Here is a 21,652-nt window from a genome sequence, read left to right as displayed (position 1 = left end):
AAGTAGGTTAGACTTGGTAACATCACGTGCAAAAATAGCCCTGCTTATGGTATTCTGACAACGTGTGTGATTTTTAGCAGTATCTTAATAAAACGTTAATTGTTTGTCTTGAGGGTTCATGGGTGCTGACTAGGTAAGTGTCAGTCTTTGACCCCACTAGACTGGTGTTCAAAGACTTAAGGTATCTCCTTCCTGGTATTGTTCCTCATATTCATTTAAGTTGAGTTGCCTTTTTTCAAACTATTGCACGTAAAAGCTGAAAGGCCATTAAGGTGTCCTACTTAATCCTAAAGGCCGTTGTCCAGGATAAAGAGTGTTCTAACTATTGAAAATACAAACCTGCAAACTAGAACAGATTTCCTTAGTCTTCACCACCTCTCTAAGCAGTCAGAAAATCAAGTTATTTGCATGAGATATCTGAAAGTGAGCCTGTAGAGATGCTATCGTGGAGTTCAAACTATAATCATCTTCAGTGACTTCCAAATCAAGTTAGATTGTAAGCTCAATTACAAGGCAAAATAGCCTCAGTAATAAAGATTCTGTGATAGGAATTTAGCTGGTAACTTCGTTGAGGCACTGAGCAAAACAGGGCACAGAACAACCTCCATGTGCATTGAGCCCTCAGGGCTGGTGCTAGTAAGCTAACATTTTTATGAAATAAAAATGAAATTGGCTATGAGAATTAGAGTGGCAGTGTTTTTCTGGGTGTTTTGGCTTAAATCACTATGTAGCAATACAGCAACTCTTACGAATTCTTGTTTTGAGAATAAATTTGAACATTCCTGCTGAAAAATCACATGAATTTTAATTTTGTTGTAAACAGGTCTTTGGAGAGGAACTGTGACAGGTAACAGTGAGTCCACTCTGTTTTATTCTGGTTTTGAATATGAGATGCTGACGTGGTAGGCTATGATTTTTGAAGTGAGAGATTATCTGCGTGTTGTCTGCGCTTTGGAGAGAGGAGACCGAGGGGCAGAAGAAGAATATTTATGAGTAGTTGGCTGCTGTGACAGAAATCATTAAATTGCAAAGTAGCTTCTTCAGTGCAAGACAGAAGATTTGAGAGCAGCACAACGAATACGATACAAACCTATCTGTCTTCTGAAAAGTTCGGCAGTAACTGATTGCCATCAGAGAAAGCATTCTTCAGCACATTCATCTTGGAAATGTCCATATATGAGAATATAATGAGATCACATGAATATAGGTTTGCACAAAATCCAGCTGTCGAGATGTTCCCAAGATACCAGAAGCCAAAAAAAGCATACCAGTGAACAGGGATGTGAATTTTTTGCCAGCAGGCAGTCTGGTGAAAGGGAGAGCAAACATAAGGATGAAGCCTATTTTGGGAGTGGGGTTTTTTTTGTACAGTCTTTCTGTGTGTCTTTCTTGGACTAGCCAAATGCTTGGCAAAAGCAATAAATAAGTGCACAGTGATCCCACTGAGTGCACAGGGAGAAGGAACAGAATAAACAAAGGGCATGTGTCGGCAGAGGACGTATGTGCCATGTGAAAAAGATCATATTGTTACGGGGCATGAAATCCTGCAGCGTGGGCTGACAGACGATATAGCTGAGCGTGCACTTGGCAAAAATTGGAGTGCACTGTACTGCAGTCCCTTGGGACTTTTAAGTGAGACAGAGGGGAGCGGAGATTGCTTCAGGGAACAAAAATATGGTAGAAAACCCATCCTTGTAGGGAGAGGGAAGCGCCTTACACTGACGAGAAGGAAATGAAAGACCATCATCTCTATCCTGGATTTAACACTGGTAGATGATGAAATCAGTGCAAGGTTCATTGTGTCCTGCCTACCTGCCCCTGGGAGAAGGTTTGTGTCTGTTAGGGACTGTGGAGATTCCTTGGGCTCTCGTCACAAGCTTGATGTCTGCTAGCTGCTCATGACCAGAAGTTCTTGCTACTTGGAGGCTGTCGAACACCTTATGTAAAATGAGGCTTGGTTCATGATCCTTTTAGAAGAGGTCAATTGTTTTCCCTCTCTTAATTTACTCAGTTTCTGGCTGCTGGGTTGAAACAGTAGTTGAATAGATGCGGAAGCAGAATTTTGTTACCTGGAGAGGCTGATTTCCATAAAGCAGGTATGCAGCTCGTGGACTGCTTCTGAGGGAAGCCGAAGCTCGCTCTGCAGCCAGTGCATCTGTTTGGTGAACAGATGAAAGGCCTCTTGCAGTGGTGATTTCACCAGAACGAAGTAAGCATGGCCATTTAAAGCTTTTGATAGTAGTGAACTCTTAGCACTGCGTCCCCGGCAGTCTCCGGTGAGCCTCCATCTCTCTGTTGTTCATGGGGCAGCCTCAGGTGGTGTTACAGGTCTTGTGGGCTGCAGCCTTCAACGTGTGAATGCCTTCAGGTTCTGCACCAGTGCAATCCCCTCTCCAGTCTGTTAGATATCAACTTGTACTAGTGTTTATCATCTTGACTTGTAAGGGACGTCAAAACCTGTGAAATTCTCCTGCTATTGCCGTAAAGGCATAATCTTTGACACTGCTAAAAAAAAAAAATACATCACGTGGTTGATGGTATGAGGTACTGTCAAGATCAGCTCTGCCTCTAATTGTACCCCCCCCGGAGAAGTTAACAAACGTATGTGTCATGGAGCAGACAGCTCTGATCCAGCCTTCTTCAAAACAATACGTTTTGTACTACGCCTAAAGCTGACAGTGAGTCAGCTACAGGAATTGACTCTCTTGTGTCATCTTGGGGCCAACACGCTAGGCTGGATTCTGTTTGCCAGCATTAGGTAAGCGTCCGATGGCTTCAGGCTGTTTTGCATCTGTGGCTTCAGCTTCCTGAGCAATCATCCGCGAGGAAACTGAATCAGAAAGCTGAAGGAGTAGGTGGGTCACATGGAATATTAGTGAATGATGTCGTTTGTTTTGTATTTTTAACCAGTTGTCAGATCCTTTCATTTGACAGATTTCATGCGTTTCGTGAAGTCTGGCCATGCCTCAGAAACCCCTATGAAATACGGTATGTTGTGTGCCTACCCATTGTAGAGAAAGGAAACCTTTGTCCTAACAAAGCTGGGTTAACTATATTCCCAGCTAAATTAGTGACTCAGGAATAGACTCTTGACTCCCAGTCTTGTACTGCACACATGGTGAGCTGATAACATGTGCTATATTTTCTATTACAGAAGGCTGCGTCCCTTTGCCGTTGTAATTTTACGTCCACCCATTTGAGTCACGTAAAAATGTGAAATAGATCTGTGAGTCCATGGCAGATAATATTCTAGAAAATAATACTCACGGGGGAAGTACTTCATTATTCCCAAATTAGAATTACTCAGCTAGTGTCTTTAGCAGATCGATAATGCAAACCACACCAATTAAATGAGATAATTAGTTGAAACTGGTGCAACAGTTTCCTTCTGTGAAGGAGCAGCTAATATCTGAGAAGCTATTCATCTGTGGAATAGCACCTTGCTGAACACGAGTCATGACAAACAATAGTAAAGCAGAGGTCTGTGTTACTTAACATTTGTGCACCTTTCTCCATTAGGCAATGCATCAGCCGTGTATATGAAGCCTTGGAATATAGGTAATACTTACCATATGAGGGACTTGTGAAGTGGCGATATCTAATGAGACAGGGAAACAGCTGGAAATAAATTCCATTTTCGATTACTAGTCAGCCTGTTCTCCTTTCCTCTTAATTACCGCAAGGTCACGGACAGATGCAAGGGAAAGAATGACTTGCCAGAGAGAGAAGCCAAGCTAATCACTCTGCTGCCATTCCTCTGAAAATTTACAGTACGTGTATTATTTTACAGCCAATGTAGTAAAAATCCCAGGTTAGGACTCCTTTCAAAATACATGTGTCGGAGGAAATACAATACTGCAGCAGGATGGTAGCAGTTCCTTTGTTATTACAGAACCCTCACATCTTTAGCTGCAATTTTTCTTCAAGCCATGCTTCCGACACATGCTTCTAGGCAGAGACCGAACAAGTGCGCGTATGAATTTTCTCATCCTGCTGTCTGCGTAGTTAATCACATGGTGGACCCTGTCCAACAAGATTCCCCAACAGTACAGCTAGCTATTACTGTATGGTGCTGGCTTCCCACCTCTTTAATTCCAGCTGCAAAACTGCATTAAAAGACAACTTAAATACTTTCATAACGCCGCTATTTAATGGGGGAATTGGTGGTAGTTGCCATAGGGAAATTGTGTAATCGTGAATGGGAAGAGAAGCGCCCATGAAAAAATTCCTGTTAAAAGTTGATCCGAGGCATGAAAAACCTTGTGAGAGTATGAGCAAATGAATAGATTAACAAGATTAGCATGCACCACAAGCTCTGGAGGCAGGGCGTCAATTCAGAGTGTTAGAAAACAGATGTGGACTCTGGATTCTTGTCCTCCACCCCTTATTTTGAATTTTTTTCTAATGAGATCCTTGAGGCGTGATCAGTTCCATGTGTGTTTAGGGGGAGGCTGATGGCGGTTACACTTGCTCTTAGTTTGCTGCATCTGCATGGATATTCTAGTTAGTGATAAGGAGGAAACAAATAAGAGCAAGAATTATCACCTGAAACAAAGTCCTTGCAGGAAATCAGGATAGCATGGATGCTGTTTCTAATGCCAGATTTTAGGACATCCTACCTTGCTTTAAGAGACCAGTTGGCTCTAAGAATATTAAAATATCTGTTACAATACTCTGTCCAAATGTAGTAAAATGCTTTAAATTATCTGTCCCAACTGCTCTTTAATTCAGACCCACCACTGGAACTCATTGTAAGAATAACAGAAATATTATTTCTTAATTCAGATATTCATCTATGTCATTTTGTATTTTCATTTCTGTAAGTGCTTTCTGTTTTTTCCTTCGTGGGTACTACTTTTCGCCATCCACACAATAACGAAGGGATAACTTTCTGCTTCACAGCGAAGACTGTCTAAGGTCTCTTCTAATTAGCATTGAGAAAAGAGGAAATAGAAGATTAGAGGATAAAAAACGTGGAGGGGGAACGGAGGGCTCATTGCATGTGTTGAAGGAATAAGCATCATCAGAAGTGAGGACAGAGAAGTCACGTGAGTCGTCAGGATGCTGTAAATAATTCCGAGGTAATCTCTTTTCTTTAAACTATCGTTGGGAAAGTGAATTAGGAGAAGCTGATAGGACAAGAGCCTGTGGCTTGAATTTAGAAGAAGAAATCACACCAGTCCAGGGTGCAGAAACTGTTCTGCTGGTGTTAGATACTGAGACCAGGAAACAACCATTGGGAGGGACCTGATGGCGCAGCCTTGATGGAGTCGGTGGAAAGAGAGTGTAGGACCGGGCAGAGACGAGGCGAGGCGGTCAGGAGGAGCCCAGCCGAAGGGCAGGGGAAGGAGCGCAGGGAGCAGGCTGGCTAACGCGGGTAAACGTCACCTGGCAGCGAGGGAGCTGCCTCACGAGCGGCTGGTGAGGTGACCTATTTCTGTCTGCACGGCCACCAGGTTACCCCAGGAGCCGCTCCGTCTCCCACCCCATCTTCGGCTCAGGCGGCTCCTTCGCTTTGCTCTTCCCACAGTGGCACTCGACGAAGCTGGGGGCCGGGCTGGGTACAGCCCGGGTGAGCTGATCTCCAGCACAGCGTGAACTGCGACCAAGAGTTCAGAGTTTTAATTAGGCGCAGCGGGAGGGGAGGGAAGAGGATTTAGATCAATGAGAGTCTACGCCAAAGTAACAGACCCCGAACTGTTACGTACTTGACCTTGAGTGTGCTTAGGCTGGCAGGGAAGCAGAGGAGTTCACATAAGTGCCGATGCTGACAGGGGCTGGCGTATGGCACCCCGGCGAAGCATTTATTTACGTTCAGCAGAAACCATCATCTGTTCTTCACTGCTGTTGGATATCTAAGCAGTGACATGTCAACCATCTTCGAAGGCTTTTTAAGCCTCTGAAAGCATCATGCAGTAGTTATCTACAGACTGCAGCAAATCAGAATCCCTTTGAGAGTAAGTCTGTTAAAAAAAGAAAAAAAAAAAGCTAATTGGGTTTCAGCTCATGTTCACTTGCCATTTGAATGCTTGGTGACCTTTGTTACTGAAAATAAAGTTCATGCCTGTGGTAGCACTTCGAAATTATACGGTGCCGCTGTGATGTTCTAATGCCGTCCGAAATAGCGGAAGGTGAAGCTGCCGATCACAGGTGCTGTGCTTTGCGCAGACAAACTAATAGGTATTTTCAGGGATTCGCTGTACGGGCTTCAGCCGGTGCACTTTTCCTCTGACGTGAACACAGCCGCGTGACGAGCGCTTTAGACCCAGAAGGACAAAAAGCCCGGAGTCAGTGGTAACGTAAGGTATCTCAAGTCACCCAAAGATATCTAGATACAGTCTTCGCTAATTAATATCATTTTGCATGGTGGATTCGAATAGACTATTGGATACTTGCATGCATCTGCCATGCTAATTTACTGCCTCTGCATGTATTAAAAATGTTATCCTACAACTTGAAATTGAGATAAGCAGGGTATCACAGAGCTAAATATCCCAAACGGCAACGCAAAGTGTTTTGCTGGTTCTTATCGGTTATTTAGTCTCAATAGTAGAGAGCGTGCATTTTTTTTTTGTAACTGCAAAGCACAGGCTCTGTGCTGGAGTTCCCAGTTTTTGCTCAGCTGTTGAAATGTACTCATTCAGCATCTCAGAATTAGGCCTCTTATGGATATAAATACTATTTTGGAGAGAGAGTTTTTGGACCTTTACAGTAAAGTTTTGCTCTTTGTCTTGAGAAACATCTCATCCTTTCTGCAAAACGTTTGCCTGATAAGCAGATACAGTCTGTCCCGCATCGTAACCTTACACAGAGCACACCCAGGCTTCCCTCCAGCCTCTCGGGCCAGCAAATATGTTCTTTGAATTGATGCCTGTCCTTTCTCTCAGCCACTACAAAATATAGCTTGAGGAAGCTACATCTGTTTCCACTGATTTCAGTCTACCTTGACAGTCTTTTCTCGGCTCCCTAAAGATAACAAACGGGAACATGAGTTTCGCTACCATGGGTCACCTGCTATCTGACAAACAGAAACACTGGGGGCTGGAACTCTGGTCTGCTCTATAAGTATTGATTTATGCAGAAACTGAGATGGAAGTTAAATTAGCATGCTAAATTAGAAGGAAAATGTGAAGCTTTTTGGTGTCTATTCCTTCTTTTTATTTTCTTTTTTCTTTTTTAAATGGCGATTCTTTTTGAATTGTCTATATTTATTTATCCATACTGACTATTATAGTGGTTTACCGCCACATTTGCATCGATACACTGCATAATCCTAAAGTATCATTTTGGTTTTCTGTGTTGCTACTCTCTGAAAAACTTCTATTGTTTTTCTTGGCTTAACTGCAGACTGTCTCCACCCTCTTTCCTTCTGCAACTGATCAAATTCTGCAAAGAATTCTCTGCTTTGGATAGACTATCGCTTCCCACCCATGCTGTTCTCACTGAGGTTGGAAATGTTATTAATTTTATTTAGTGTGGGGAAAAACTTGGCTAACCCTTCAAAACCATTTTTCAAGCCCTGTAATTCAATGAAGTCTTTATTTACAATGGTAATAGCTATTTTTCCCAGTGCTGTCCAAACTGGTTGGTTACAAGAGAATGACTGTTACCCATTTTCACGGCAAAATGGTCCTATTTTATTTTTCAGTTTGGGGGAAAAGCAGCATGACCTTGTTTAGAAGGTTTTCTAGGGAAAGAAGCAGCAGTTACTTTCCACATTATGCTATCTTTTAATGGCTTTTGTGCCAGGGACGGAGGGAGGAAGGCAGGCAGTCATATACAACCTGATGAGTGTAAAACTGTTATTCTGAGACTTGGATTTTCCACTTCTTTCCAGTCCTAATCCTTGATCTTGCACACTAGCACATGAGCACTGAATTTCAGTTCTGTCCCTTGATTAAAGTGTTGGGTTTGTTTTTTTTTTTTTTCCTTTGGACTCAAAATTATCTAAGTACAAGATAAGAATATTGTGTGATGATGTGGATAAAAACGCTTCTCAAGAATTGCCGTTTCAGATGTATACAGTGCTCCTGGTGGAGGCTGCTTTTACTGAGGTCTCAGTTAGGTATGGCTAAAGCTGTGCAGATATGAATGATGATTTCCTTGCACAAACACAAAAAGTGTGAGTGGTGGCAGTATGGAAGATGTAAATGACACCTTCAGAAGACTATACAGCACTGAGGCGCTGGCTGTCTTCCCTTAGGACCCACCAAAGAGCAGCTGGGAGGAGGTAAGAAACTCTAGATTTGAAAAGAAACGTGATCTGGGGAAGACCGGTAACTTAGCGTCGTCCTTGACAGTTTCATGGCAATTGTGTTGGGTTTCACTTGACCATACCAGCAATGTAATTACATCTTACCTATTCTCCCCCCCCCCCCCCCAATAAAAGGAAAAAGTCAAAGATGAAAGGTAGTTTTTCCTTCCTGCGGTAGTTGTGGTGTTTTTTGAAGCACTGTGAACAGGTTTGGAAGTGGCTATATTAAATTATTCCAGGTCGTGGTTTAAGAGAAGTAGGAAAATGGTTATTTGAAGAGTTTGGCTCATTTGGAAGTTAGATAACGGGTCTCCAAATAGGCTATAGCTCAGATTAAATCAATGCAAAAGGCACAGAAAAGTCAACCCCATCCTATCCCAGGACAGCTACTTTGTTATTCACGTGTCAATTCTTTGGTTGGTCTTACGGTCCATATTTTTAAATCTTCAAGCAGTTAGCGGACCGATCCCTAGATACTTGGGTAACTTGTTTATTCTCCGTATGTTTTGGTCTGCTGGTAGCGATTGGCTTGATCCGATTCAAGATGAATAAATATAATGGAAATGACATTTTTCACTCTGTTAGCTAAGAGGCATTTGGCTTTTCAAAGCTAAGAGCCAAGAGTGAGACTGTATGTGAAAGGTTTGCAGGATCAGTTATTAAAAGGCAATACGCTAGAGAAGTTTTTTGCTGATTAAGTGCAAAACCAGAGAGAAATGAGAGAAATCCTGGGAATTTCAAGTGCAGCAGACAACCCCTTGCAGACAGTTGATTCGGAGGCACGCAGCCTGAAAAAGGAATTGACAGAAGACGGTATCAGGGAAATCACTAATAGGATGTAGCCTTTATAGCCAACTAGTTCAAATGCGTAACCGGTCTACCACGACCAGTGTGCTTTTTGATGTAAATGAAGCAGACGGCACCGTAGGTAACGGGGGTTGGATTCCCTCCCCGCACCTGACCAGATGCTCTCGGTGGCAGTGGGAAGGAGGCTGTGCGACACCCTGCTGCTGGGACTTTCGCTGTTTGCATCCACCTTGTCAGTTGTAAAGCTCCTCTAACAACCACAGCGCTCTGCTTGGAAAAAATGTCTGAAAAGGCAGTGAAATCAGGAAGGAGCTGTGAGCTCCATCATACGGTTTTTGTAATAGCTGTTAAACTATGGGTTAATCCAGTTCAGCTGTATTAAACCTTGAATCAAAAGGCATAAAATATGTACTTAAGTTCATCCCCAGCGTAAGTATTTTGATGCGAGACTGCCCCTAAAAAATGTCAGTTACGGGGGTATTGCCTTCTGCTGGAGAGTTCTGGTTCTTGGACAGCAGCAGCAGCTCTGCCAACTCCTACTAATTAGGGATATTAGGAATAATAGACCAGATTAACTTTCTAGATGAAGGTGGCCGAGTTATTCAGAGGATTCAAGTAATGACAAAGAGAGACGATTTAGTCAGAGGAGACACACGGATACTAAAAAACAGTGCCTGTGAAAGGTGGAAAAAATCCAATTGCTCTGGAAAGAGAAAGCAGGACTGCTGTACGGCCATCCTCTCTGTGTGCGTAGATAGTGAAGGTGGGTACGTGAAGTGGCGGACAAAGTGTGAGAAGCTTGCAAGGACAAGGAAATTTGGCAGGCAAGAATGAAAGGAAGACACGTCTAATAATAGTGTGTGTTTAACCGTTTATCTCTCATTAAGGAAATAAGCAGCTCAGAAAATGGTTGTAGTTAACTTATAACAATTAACAGTGATGCAGTACCTTCTAAGACACGGCACAGTCAGTGTGTTTCCAGCACACACTTGGGTAAGGGCTTTGAATGAATGTTTGACGTGGGCCTAAATCTACGGCAGAAGTTTCCAAATATCCTTTTTCCCTAGTGGGCTGCCTGTCTGGGAGTGGTTTAGAAGGACAGCAGTTCAGTGCTTCATGTACTTCTGTCCTGAAACAGCTTGGTGTATTTGTTTCCAACTGCTTGGCCAAACGGTCCCAAAAATCCTTTTACTGGTTTTGCGTGGTCTACAAGTGCCGATCACAGATCAGGGCCTCATTTTGTGGGGAGCTGAATTCATGTCAAGACTCGAGCGCATCGGTCTGGACTCCCAGACACCCGAAAACTAGGCATTGCATTTTTCACTACTTTTAAGTAGTTACTTTTAATAACTCACTTTTAAGTGAGTCCTGCCCACCATTGCATTTCAGATGTGTTATGAGCAACATCATAACTCCACCCGCCTTCTCTCTCTGCTTCAAGGCACTGGTGAAGTTGGCCTGAACTTCACTCTGGCTTAGAGCTGCAAGTGCTGGCAGCAGCCGACTGCCTTTTTGTCTCTTCACTCCTGGCAGCGGCGTGCTGCTGGGTCGTGGCCACGTGTAGCACGTGCCACCTCCACAACCTGCACATCCACCGCCTGGAAAGGGAAGGATAAAGGGGTTTTGGGTGGGAGAGACAGGAAAAAATGGTGAATCTGGAGCTTCATCTGTACCGATGAAGTCAGGGGAGCGTGGACCTGTCTGCCACGCCAGTGTAGGGCAGGCTCCACCAGCACAGCTCAGAGTTTCCTAGAGATCCCAGAAGACTATTTGATCATTTATTCTGACTCTCCCCTATAAAGCAGATTATAATATTCTTCACGGTACTCTGTGGGGAGGGTTAGGTCACAGCTTGGGTTAGTTTTTGCGATGTGCCTGTTCTCTGTCTCGGAGGTTAAGATTTTGTACGCTATCAGCAGAAAGCAGAGGGTACTGAGGGACCACTGATACCTGGAAAGGGACACCTGGTCAGTGCCCGAGCAGCCTGGAGCCCGCGCTCCATCGGGGCTGTATTCCAGAGGAGAGGAACCGCAGAAGGAGCCCCTGCTCCCATCCCCACCGCGCAGCCATCCTGCATCTGGAAATGTGGCACTGCCTTTGCTACCGCTCTCTCAGGGCAATGAAGAACAGGTTTAGGTGGGGTGTTTTTTTTTAAATATCTGTTGCTGCAGTCTTTTCCCTCGATGATCTTTTCTATCTGTATGATCTGGATATCTCTGTTTTTCCTGCCACAAGGACTTGTGCTAAGAGAAGACGCGAACGAAGTAATCTCTCCTCTGCACCTCAGTCACGAAGACCCGCGTCCCTTGGTGCGGCCGTAAAGGATGACTCAGCCACCACAAAAAAGCCATCCCTTTCTTGCTGCTTCTGCCTACCCAAGTGCATGCCGTTAAATCATGGGCCCTACGGCGGGTCTAGATCATGCTCCACAGCTAAGCAGTAAGTAACTAAAGCTTCAAGTGTCCTGCTAACAGAGCGTCACCCCGGCATAATCCAGGCCCTGACTCAAATTGACAAGGACAGGCTGGCCTCTGAAATAATCCCTTGAAATAGCAGCAGCCGTCTCTCTCAAAGGCACTTCCCTCCCCCAGCCAGCGCTGGAGAGCTGCTTACAGCACGTCGCCCGCTATTTCCCACCCAGGCATTGCAGGGCTGGCACTTCTCACAGGCAAGTGTGTCCCCTGCCCGCAGCCTCCCAGCTTTGCTTTCCATCAGGAATTACAATGAATTTTGCGGCACAGTTTCTCTACTCCAGGGTGTTAAAAAACAGAAGTCCCGGGGACGTCTCCAGGGAAGAAGACGACTACGATCCTTTCTGGCAAAGGTTGGAGAATATTGCTGTCTGACTTAGAGCTAGAGCGCTCCTTTCTACCCCTCAGGGGTCATGGTCAGCCCTCGGGGTCCACCCAGGGCCAGGCCCACGGACATGACAACCCCTGGACCCTTCCTGCCTCCTTACGGTGTCGTAGTTGGAGTTTTGCTTCACCTCGTTGTTTATTTAGTCGCTGTGCTGTATAGGTAATGCTTTCTTTTTCCTTTCCTTACTTTCTAAAAAAAAAAAAGCAACCTGTTTGTAATTTTCCAATGTCTCCCAGGGTTCTGTGGGTATGAGTTGCTCTTGGAGTCATCCACTAGAAGCAGTGGAGATTTGAATACTTTAAGCCCGTGGAGTTCAGCTTAAATAAAAAGCTTTTTTATTTCTTCATGAGGACGGTATTAGAAATAACCCTAGACAGGCTGGTGGACTGCTGAAAATTTATCTTGGGATAGCCTGTGTCAGATCCTGTTATTACAGGCGCTCTGCGGTTGCCTTTGTTATGGTGCTTATGGTCTTCTTGAATTCCTGTTTTCAGGCTTGGATGGTGCAGGCGGAATTTAGGAGACATCTCGTGCCCTCGCGTAGCACCAGCTGGGGGGTGTGCACCCATACGGCACTGGCTGTGTTTGCACAACCTCGCTCTTCACCTTTTCCCGTAGTTGTTTCCTCCCCCAATTTTATTGTCTGGGCACCGCTAGCAAGATCACAACCAGGTGTTGCCAGATGTGGTATAAACGAGGGGCAATTCTAACTTCCTGCATCCTGCCAATAGTCGCAGATATCGGTAATATTTAAAACACGAATTGTTTCCGTGGGCTCAGTGCTGTTAATAAACCCTCATGGAACACCGAAGGGGAAGACAAGATCCCAGTTCTGCATTGAAAAAATGGCTTGCCCAAAGTCACACATGATTTGACGTGTTTCTGCAGCGAACTGAGAATCTTAAACCAGTCCTTTCATCGCAGGACCACTCTTCCCTCTAGTTTGGGTTATGCTATTCGTTCTTTGTTACAAGTGAATTACGGAGATACGTTGATCACCAGAGAACCTCTAAACGCAGTATACATTTAACTTAAAGAGGAAGAAAGTTTAATCAGTTGAAGAGTTTTAGCTGCCAAACTGTGTGCAGTGTTTGGTAGTGATGATTTGACATTCACAGCTGTGAAAGCCCTGCACAAGAACTGCTTAGGGGGATGGGTCTGTTTGAGGGACGCTTGGAAGGTGTTGAGGCAGAGGTAACTGAGAGGGGTGACCTTCTGAGTTCTTCTTGCTGTCAGATTACTTTTTCTCGCGTTATCTGTTTAGCAGCTGAGACCCAGTTGCCATTGCCAGCAGTAAGCAATGACATTTCAATAGTGTGTACAGAAGACCGGCAACGGATTATGACCACAGATGAAGGCAGATATAGTACTAGGCTCAGGCTCTGGTAAATCTGACTTACTGAAATAAGGAGATATTTTATCAGAAGCGATAATGCAGCTTGGTTGTTCCCTGCATGAGCCTGAGCTTTCTTTGCGTTTGTTGCTGGCGTAACGTCACACGGTTTTGTCAGACCTGTATACGGTGAGAGGGGTTATAAAAGCCTGCTCAATCTCAAGGCTTAGTTATTATGTACCACCTATCTATGCTGGATGGTCACAGTGCATACGTCCCTTAACATTTGTGTCACACAGGCTGGTAACTAAGCCCTGATCTCTTCGTCTTTAAGACACTCTGATAAGTAGCCCTGCTACGAACGTCCTGCGGGAGCCTTAGGCAAGTCACTCGATCTGTCTGTGCCCCAGTTTCTGTCAATAAAGTTGAGCTAATATTTACTGAAGTTGTCTTTCTGTTTAGGGGAAGATGTTGGTGATTCCCGTGTGATTTAGGAACAATCACTTTGCGCGGGGTTTGGGTATCTAAATGTCAGAGATGCATTTTGAATTTCCATCCTGTAATTGCCCCTAGTTGGAATGATACAGTCTCAAACGGGTGTTTCTAAGTACTAGTGTTATACAAAATAATGACAATTCGAGAAAGTAATGTTTGAGTGCAGTATTGTCTTTGATCTGTTTTAACTGCATTGTCAAAGAGAGATCTAGCGTGTTCCTTCCCCGTGCCTGGGGGAGTTTGCCTGTCACCCTGTAGTCCTGCGGAGGACACTCAGACAGAGTGTCTGGAACCTAGAATTACCTCGGTGTGCTCCAGGAAGGTGTTCAGGGAGCCTGAAGATGATGGCAGCATATAGATATGAGCTTAAGAAACCCCTACCCCCAATTAATTAGTGCAGGAACCTAGAATTACTAGCAGTGAAGATGACATCTGTTACGATGCTTCTTGCCGTTCGTATCTCGGCAAGCCTCAATTTTTCTATCACTTCTCTTTCACAAAGACCCGCTTGCGCAAGCTGCTGAGCTGCTTTTAAGAATTGCTGCTATTGCAGCATTTGGATGTGTTCGGGGAGGGGGGGAAAAAAAGTAGAAGGGGAGTTGGGATGGAACAGGAATGTTTAGGAGTTACTGGGAAAGGGGATTGCAAGCAACGGGAAGGCATCAGAGGGGTGTGGAAGGTTCAGGCACCCGCAAGGGTCAGAGGAGACAGGGCTGTGGACATGGAATAAGAAGGATTAATGGAGCTGGGGAGGTTCTGGGTAAAAGAGGGATTTAGATGAGGGAAAGGGCCCTCTCTGTCATATCCTGGGATTACCTCTTTCTCACTCCTTTGAGAGGAGGTCCCAGCCCTAGCCACAGCTCAGTCATAAGCCGAGCAGACTGCTACCTGCAGGAGGCTGCTCCCCTGCCTCACCCCACCAGAACATGACCCATCTCTGCTCAGCACTTTGTGGAATGAGGCAGAAGTGACTTTAAAGGGGTCACTTTTTGCTGTAATAAGTATTCCGAACTTGCAGGCATTAAGATCGGGGCCCATTTATCCAGAAAGCAGTTAAGTATGTCTAAAACTGTATCTTAGCACTGCCTGTTGCTCGGTGTGCTCCAGGAAGGTGTTCAGGGAGCCTGAAGATGATGGCAGCATATAGATATGAGCTTAAGAAACCCCTTACCCCCAAAACATTAAAAAAGAATGAAATGAAAAATCCACATACAGAGAACATGTGCATACGTGTGTATGCGTGCTGATGAGTTAGTTACAGGCTAGCCCCAGCTCAGCGGGATGGTTTGAAGTGGTATTCAAGCTTTACGCCTTGCCAGTTCGCACTATGCCACTGATCAGTCCAAGTTAGGCGGCGGAGTTTGAAACTCTTGTCATGGCGTAGACCTATAGGGATGCTAAAATACTCTACAGAACTTGTACCATACTGTCAAGAACACTCACTTTATGGTGAGTGTGTGTCATTGTGAATGCAGATGATAAAAACTATTGTAGAAATGACAAAGAAATGCTGAGTTTTCAGTCTTACACTAAAATGTCTTTGTTTCCTTTTGTGACACTTGAATTTCTATCTGCGAAGCAGCACAGTAACATGGGAATGTATGTCCGTAATTCCAACTTTCTGCCTTAAAACGCCTTGTTGTGACTTGTTTTGTGAGAGGTATAAAAGCTGCCAAACGGGCCAAATGCCGACATTGGGTCGGCAAATCAAAATGGCAACAGGGGGTCAGACGGAAGAGCAGCCTACCTCTGTGTCTTCTCTGTCGTGGTGGCCAGTAACAGGAGCTTGGAGAAAAATAAACGCCACCTAAGACGCCTTCTCTCACATGCTTTCGTGGAGTCTGCCAAGTAAGTGCTTAGGGGCTTCCTGAATCACAGATTGCTTCTGGAATGATGTGTTTATTGGTCGCTATTAGACCTGCTTCCATATAGTTGCACAATTTTTTTAGGAACCCATTTATACCATTGTCCTTCGTGGCATCCTGTGGCAATGAGTTCTGCGAGCTGATTATTTTCTGTAAGAAGGGAGCTTTCAAATTTTCTATCTGATACTTTCATATGATCTCCCCCTAACATTCATACTGGGAGAAACAGCGAACAATCCTGCCCCGATTGCTATTTCCTGGACGTCCCTGACTTTGTAGATTTATTTTTTTTGCTGCTCCTGTTTTAGAAGCTGAAGACATCCAGTGTGTCAGTTTAATCTCTTTAGTCCATGTCATGGATCCTGAGGAAGGCAATCTCTGCATGTGCTTCAATCTGATGGGGACATGTAATTGTCCCATCATTGCAGGATAACTGCGTGGGCATTTCTTTCTCCTTGTAATGGAGGCAACAGTTGTGGTCTTTAGGTATAGTATGCACTACTGCTGCATTTTATCTTCCCCAAATTACGTTTGTTGGTTTTATTAATTTCTTAGTTTATTACTATTACTATTTTTCCAAACTTGTTTTCCCCAGCGCTATTTAACTTGGTGAAAATTATCAGTATATTAAAAAAAAACCAAACTGGAAACAGAAAAATTATTCATTCCGAGTTGTTGCTTTTATCATTCTAAGAGTACATTTTGGCACACACTGTCTTTGCATTGGCTTTGAGACTTTAAACTGTGTAAAGCTATCTGCTTAAACAAATGATATTTTTTCCAGTTCCTTAATTATTCATGGAATGTCTGCACACAGATCTTCTCTTTTATTTTTTTGCAGTTATGCTGAGCAGCTGTTCTTGAAAAAGTAGGTTTATAAACTGTTTTTGCATGTTTGCTTTTACTAATCACTTTAAAGGTAAAATGTCGTAATTTATAACCATGTAACAAAGCTTGCCAGCTGGGTATTTGTTTTATGGCTGGAAATAAACAGACTTTTTAATGAAAACTTCCCTAGACAAACTCCAAAAAAGGAGAAGCGATCCATTTGAAAGGAGCAATGTTTTATAATGCTGGGGTTTGTATTCATGTTGGCTCAGATTTTCATCTGGTGGGCCTGATTGCTAGAATAGGGGCCGTATTTTGTTACTGTGCATGAGAAGTCACGTGCTGTCTTTTTGTGAGCACTTGCACGCTTTGCTGCCTGCTTTGACTGGTCCTGCAAAAGAAATTCATGCTGAGGTGATCCGCGCCAAGCGCACGGGCTGTGTTTGAGGAGAGAAATCCATCTGGCCCAACAGGGTGGTTAGTTGCCTGCTCGTGATGGATTATCAAACCTCAACCCACTGTTTACCTTGGGGGTTTGAGAGCGCTCAGTGGGTCTGTGGCACACCCAGGCGGGTTCAACAGGGGAAAAACGTCATTCGCTGATGTGAATGAAAAATAGGTACGTAGAAGGAGAATAAAAATTCATCTGAAACAAATATATACAATCCATCCATACATACAATCCATACATACACAATAGCACGATGATGTTCCTTTGGTAATGAGGTTGCTGACCTTTCAGATGCAAAAGGATGATAGTTTCCCTATTAAATGTTGAGACGGTAATGTTTCAGATGTGCTTTAAACCCATCTCAGGCTTGAAAAGCCTACACGTATTTTACAGCTGTTTGACTTTTGTTCTTTTTTTCCAGTGGTCATAAGGTGTTGTCTCCATCAGGGTCCTGAGCATATAATCACTGTTCACGAGAGCAGTGCTGCAGACCAAGGACGGAGAATCTGATTTACTTCCCTCCTTTGTTCTGGCAAAAAAAGGAAATTCAAGAGTCGGGCCAAAAATCAGTATCCCATTTTGGTCTTTCTATTTGCAGATAAATATATTTGATGGCACTAGTGCGGTGGGGCATTACCCTGTAGCTTGTACTTTCCAGCGGAATGCTGGTTCATCAATGGACTTTTGTGGTCATCTTTGGCTGGGGTTTTTTTATGGACTTTTTGTGGTTAATCAGAACAGATGCAAGGAAAAAGCGGGAATTTATCTCCTATCTCAAATGCCAGTCAGTAAAAAAAAAAAATTTGACCTAGAAAAATCACAAATTTTTGATCTACCTATATATTTTACCCTACGTAGACCCTTTTAACCCATTGCCAGTGTGAGAAATATCATTCATTGCTAATGCTTGCTATTTTAGATAATATGTTTAGAAATAAGATGTATTTGTTCTTCTCTTTTTGGAGTGGTTATGGGCTACTGGGATATGGAAATATTTTTTTTTGGGGGCGGGGGGAGGTAGGAGATGAACTCTTAACAGCGATGTGGCCTCTTAGATGACGGTAGCTGTTGTTTATGCTGGGGGCTGTGCTGTAAGAAGTTCACAGGGGAGACAGTCTGATCTGATTCTCATCTTTGCAGTAAGCTAACTAATATGCATGAGAACTAACACTGGAACATCTTTATGAAGTGTTCCAAGCCTCTAACCCCAAAGGAGCAGAGATGCAGAAAAGTATGAAATAGAGCTACTTGGTAAGCTATTTAATTCGAAGGCAGAATGCCTGCTGTTTGGGTGTATCAGCTTTAAGATACGGTGTTGGGAAAAGATTTTAAATCGCAAGTTTCAACATAAACAAGTTACAAATGTGTAAATACTTTATTTATTTACCTTAGAAAATTAGTGTTGATCTCATCAATTTTGGAGAGAGAAGACCTTGCTACAGAAATGGTCCTTTTTTTGTCTCCTGTGAGGATACACAGAATGATTGATGCTACTGGTATATTACTTGATTCAAACAACAAAACCTTTGATGTTGCCCGTAGTGTTATGTGAAGTCCTCAGCAGAACAATTGGAAGTGTAATAGGAAGCAGAGCTACTGGCACAGATTATTGGGACCGCAAAGAAAATGGATGACACTGCCAGAAGTGGGGCGATTGCTCAAAAAGCAGCTGTGTCTAAATATTTTTAAATTCTTTTTGGAAATGATTACAATGCATATTACAGTGCTGATCGCCGCTGTAGAACTAGGGCAACATTCGCCTTAGCCAGCCCTGCTGATGAATAACTGCATAACTTAAATCCAGATTATTTTGTGAAAATGGTAAATATTTTTTGTTGGAGATGATGCTGCAATCTCTGACATAACTTAACGTGTATATTTTTTAGAAAACCCTTTCTTCCAAAGAGATTAATATTGAGTCCTTGTACAATATTGTAGAGGGGCTTATACCATCTGTGGAATTGTAGCCACAGACCAGGGGTGGTATCAGTTCTTTTCAAATCAATGGTCTTCTGCTTAATGCTCCTTTTTCCCTCGTTACTCTCCAAATTCCAAGAATTTCTAGAAGTTTTGCATTTATTTGTTATCCTGCACTACAGTATATTATCCCTTGTGAACTGCTGAACACTGTGGACCGTAGAGTAAGGCAGTTGAAGGTAGGAAAAACGGCCATTTTTTGTAGCAGTGTTGTCTCTCCCAAGTTTCTTGGGGAAGGAGGTTTGTGTGGCATCACGGTGTCGTCTTATCTACAGGTGTTTTTATCTATGAAGTGTTAACTCGCAGATCAGGAGACCTAGTTCTTTAGCTCTGTAGTAGGATATAATCGTTATCCCTTATCAAAGTAATTTCCTTCCCGTCACGAGGCAGTTGATGACTGTCAAGAGTATGCTCTGCAAGTATGCAAGAGCAGAGAAGCAGACCTCTTGTGTACAACGTAATGACATTTGTAACTGCTATTAATAGTATTAGGGAATGCTGTGCAGCAGCTATTTGCCTTTTTTGAAAAACACGGAGTGGCACACAGCAAATACAATTCCAGTTATTCCAAAATTTCTGGAAGCACCGAACTGGGATCATTGCCGATTGAGACCGAGGACGGTCTGGCTGCCCGGACAGCACGGATTATCTCTTTCTTATTTTCTTGGGTACGACATTTTCCCAGTTTGTCCACGTGCCAGGTTATCTGTGGCTTTTCTAAAAGCTGGCTGGTTACAGTAGCTTTCAGTCCACCTACGTGATAAGGTCACACGACAGTAATAATTCGGTCTGCCTATTTGAGGCTTGCAAAGAGCAACAGAGATGTGCATCCGTCTTAAATGCTAAATGTCAAGCCTTTAATCATCCAAGCTTTCCTAACAAGTTTCTTTTATTTGTTTTTAGGGATGACAATAAAATAAAGAAACAAGATGCCCCAGCACCTTGTGATCTTCGCTGTCACAAGGACGGGCCGATAAGAAATGGCCTTATTGGGCAGAAGCCACCCTCCATCAACCCTGAGAGACTGAAAGATTTTGGTGAGGAGGATTACCTGAAGGGGGATGTGAAGACCTGGGAAATGAAGATAGTGACCCATAATGAGGAGTTACTTAGGGATGCCCTTCCCCGCATCCCTCAGTCAAGCAGTAGGAGCAGCCTGTCAAGCTATAACAAGCTGATTCGATTTGAAGATATTAGTGCAGCAGCTTTCAAAATCCAGTGCGGTGTTCAGAAAACCCCCTGCATGGTAGGGAGTTTACATGGCTTTGCATTCTCTCAGTATTTTTTATTTTCTGTATAAAAGTTGATCAGAAATGAATGAAGAGTATGTGAGAGTTGCAGCAGGTAGATCTGTGTGAGATGACTCATGTTCATATTAATTACTGTTAACTGTCAATAAGCATTTGCTTCTTACCTGTTCACACTAACCTAAATCCTCAAAGGTTGCAGTGACCCGTAAACAAAGGCTAGACCACATTAGGCATAAACTTAATGCACTGCGGTATTATGCTCCTGATGAAAAACTCTTGCTACAAGGAACCTGAGCTGGAGACGGCGGACTGTCAGTGGTTGGGTAAACAGCCTTGTGGGAGGGTCTGGTTTGGAACCAGCCCTCGTATTTGGAGAGTTTGAAGGTACAGAATTTCCCTCCTAGCCTGGCCAACCTGGCAAGGCTGGATGTGTTCTGTAACCAGGCGGCTCTGCCACGTGCATCTTCAACAGAACGAGGACAGTAAGATATACACACACAAACATACGCACCTATTGATCAGTCTAGGTAGGAAATGACTGAGACACACCCATAAATGTACAAACATTTGCTAAAGCTAAGAGAGGTACGGTGGCAAGCTATTTGATTCGTAGTGTGTTCCTACTGTTGGGAGCTCTTCATGAAGGCTGCTGTAGGCACTCTGCGGCTAATCTCCTCTTTTCCCTGCAGTGGGTGAAAAGAGCGTCTTTGCCAAATGGCAATTCATAGCAGCAGCCCCAAATTGCTCCCTCGATGAGTCCCTCCCTGTTGCTGACCCGGGGCACCCCCCCAGCCTCACCGGCTGTGGATTGTCTTTCTGGCCCGCACAGGGAAAGGACCTTGGTGTCTGAGCCACTGCTTGGGGTTAAGAATCCCTGGAGCAAAGTGGTTGGGTCTGCAAGGCGCAGCAGTTCTCCTGGTTCCCAGATGATGCCTGCTGATCCAGAGACATCATAATTACTTTCGGTGTGTTGTGTTTTTTTTTTTTTTTAGCTTAGAGTTCCCAAAATAAGGATAGCTGTGTTTTTGGTAGCATACTACTGAAGAAGTGTGTCTCATGACAAAGGGCATGATACAAGACCATTTGGGGCTGTAAGGTGGCACAAAAAACTTGCAGGGTAGTGTTGGCCGGAGTGCAGGGAGTCAAACTGGATGCATTTGTGCATTCATATACTGCCTGTTCAGAGTGACTCGGGAATAAACCGTCCTGCCAGCTGTACCTGGATTTCCTTTCAGGGTGGAAAAGTTGGCTTGCTCAGGAAGGCGGCGAGGGGAGTGAGCAAACGCATGTGCAGAACGGGTGGTCGGGGGGCCAGGGCCGGGGCGAACAGAGGGAGCGTACCAAACTCTGCACGTTGCATCATTTGTCACCTAAAACTCTCAGGCTGCCGTGCTTGAGAGCCCGGTCAGTGCTCTAAACAGAAGTGTCAATCTTCTGCTTTTGTGGAGAGACCGTCCCAGGAAGAGAAGATTTGCATTTATATTGCAGGTGGTGAGCACTGCGCTTCTCTGTAATTGACAACTCTGGTCGTAT

The 21,652-nt window shown here is 44.0% G+C and overlaps 1 protein-coding gene across 2 annotated transcripts in view; it reads left to right on the top strand.

The window, feature by feature from the left end:
- Window positions 1-11,642: 11,642 nt before the first annotated feature.
- The window catches only part of LOC143160584 (L-threonine ammonia-lyase-like), a 36,405-nt gene continuing 26,395 nt past the window's right edge, over window positions 11,643-21,652 (top strand). The window contains exons 1-4 of one of the 2 annotated variants that reach the window (XM_076338381.1): window positions 11,643-11,729; window positions 11,803-12,079; window positions 16,455-16,481; window positions 19,773-20,115. In XM_076338381.1, coding sequence (XP_076194496.1) covers window positions 11,946-12,079; window positions 16,455-16,481; window positions 19,773-20,115 — 504 coding nt within the window. In that variant the 5' untranslated portion in view covers window positions 11,643-11,729; window positions 11,803-11,945. Of the gene's footprint in view, window positions 12,080-16,454; window positions 16,482-19,772; window positions 20,116-21,652 lie in introns of both variants that reach the window. The other variant, XM_076338382.1, reaches the window with a different exon arrangement.

Source organism: Aptenodytes patagonicus, chromosome 5 (assembly GCF_965638725.1).
Source record: "Aptenodytes patagonicus chromosome 5, bAptPat1.pri.cur, whole genome shotgun sequence".
Classification (NCBI taxonomy): domain Eukaryota; kingdom Metazoa; phylum Chordata; class Aves; order Sphenisciformes; family Spheniscidae; genus Aptenodytes; species Aptenodytes patagonicus.
This window is presented reverse-complemented; position numbering and strand designations above follow the sequence as displayed.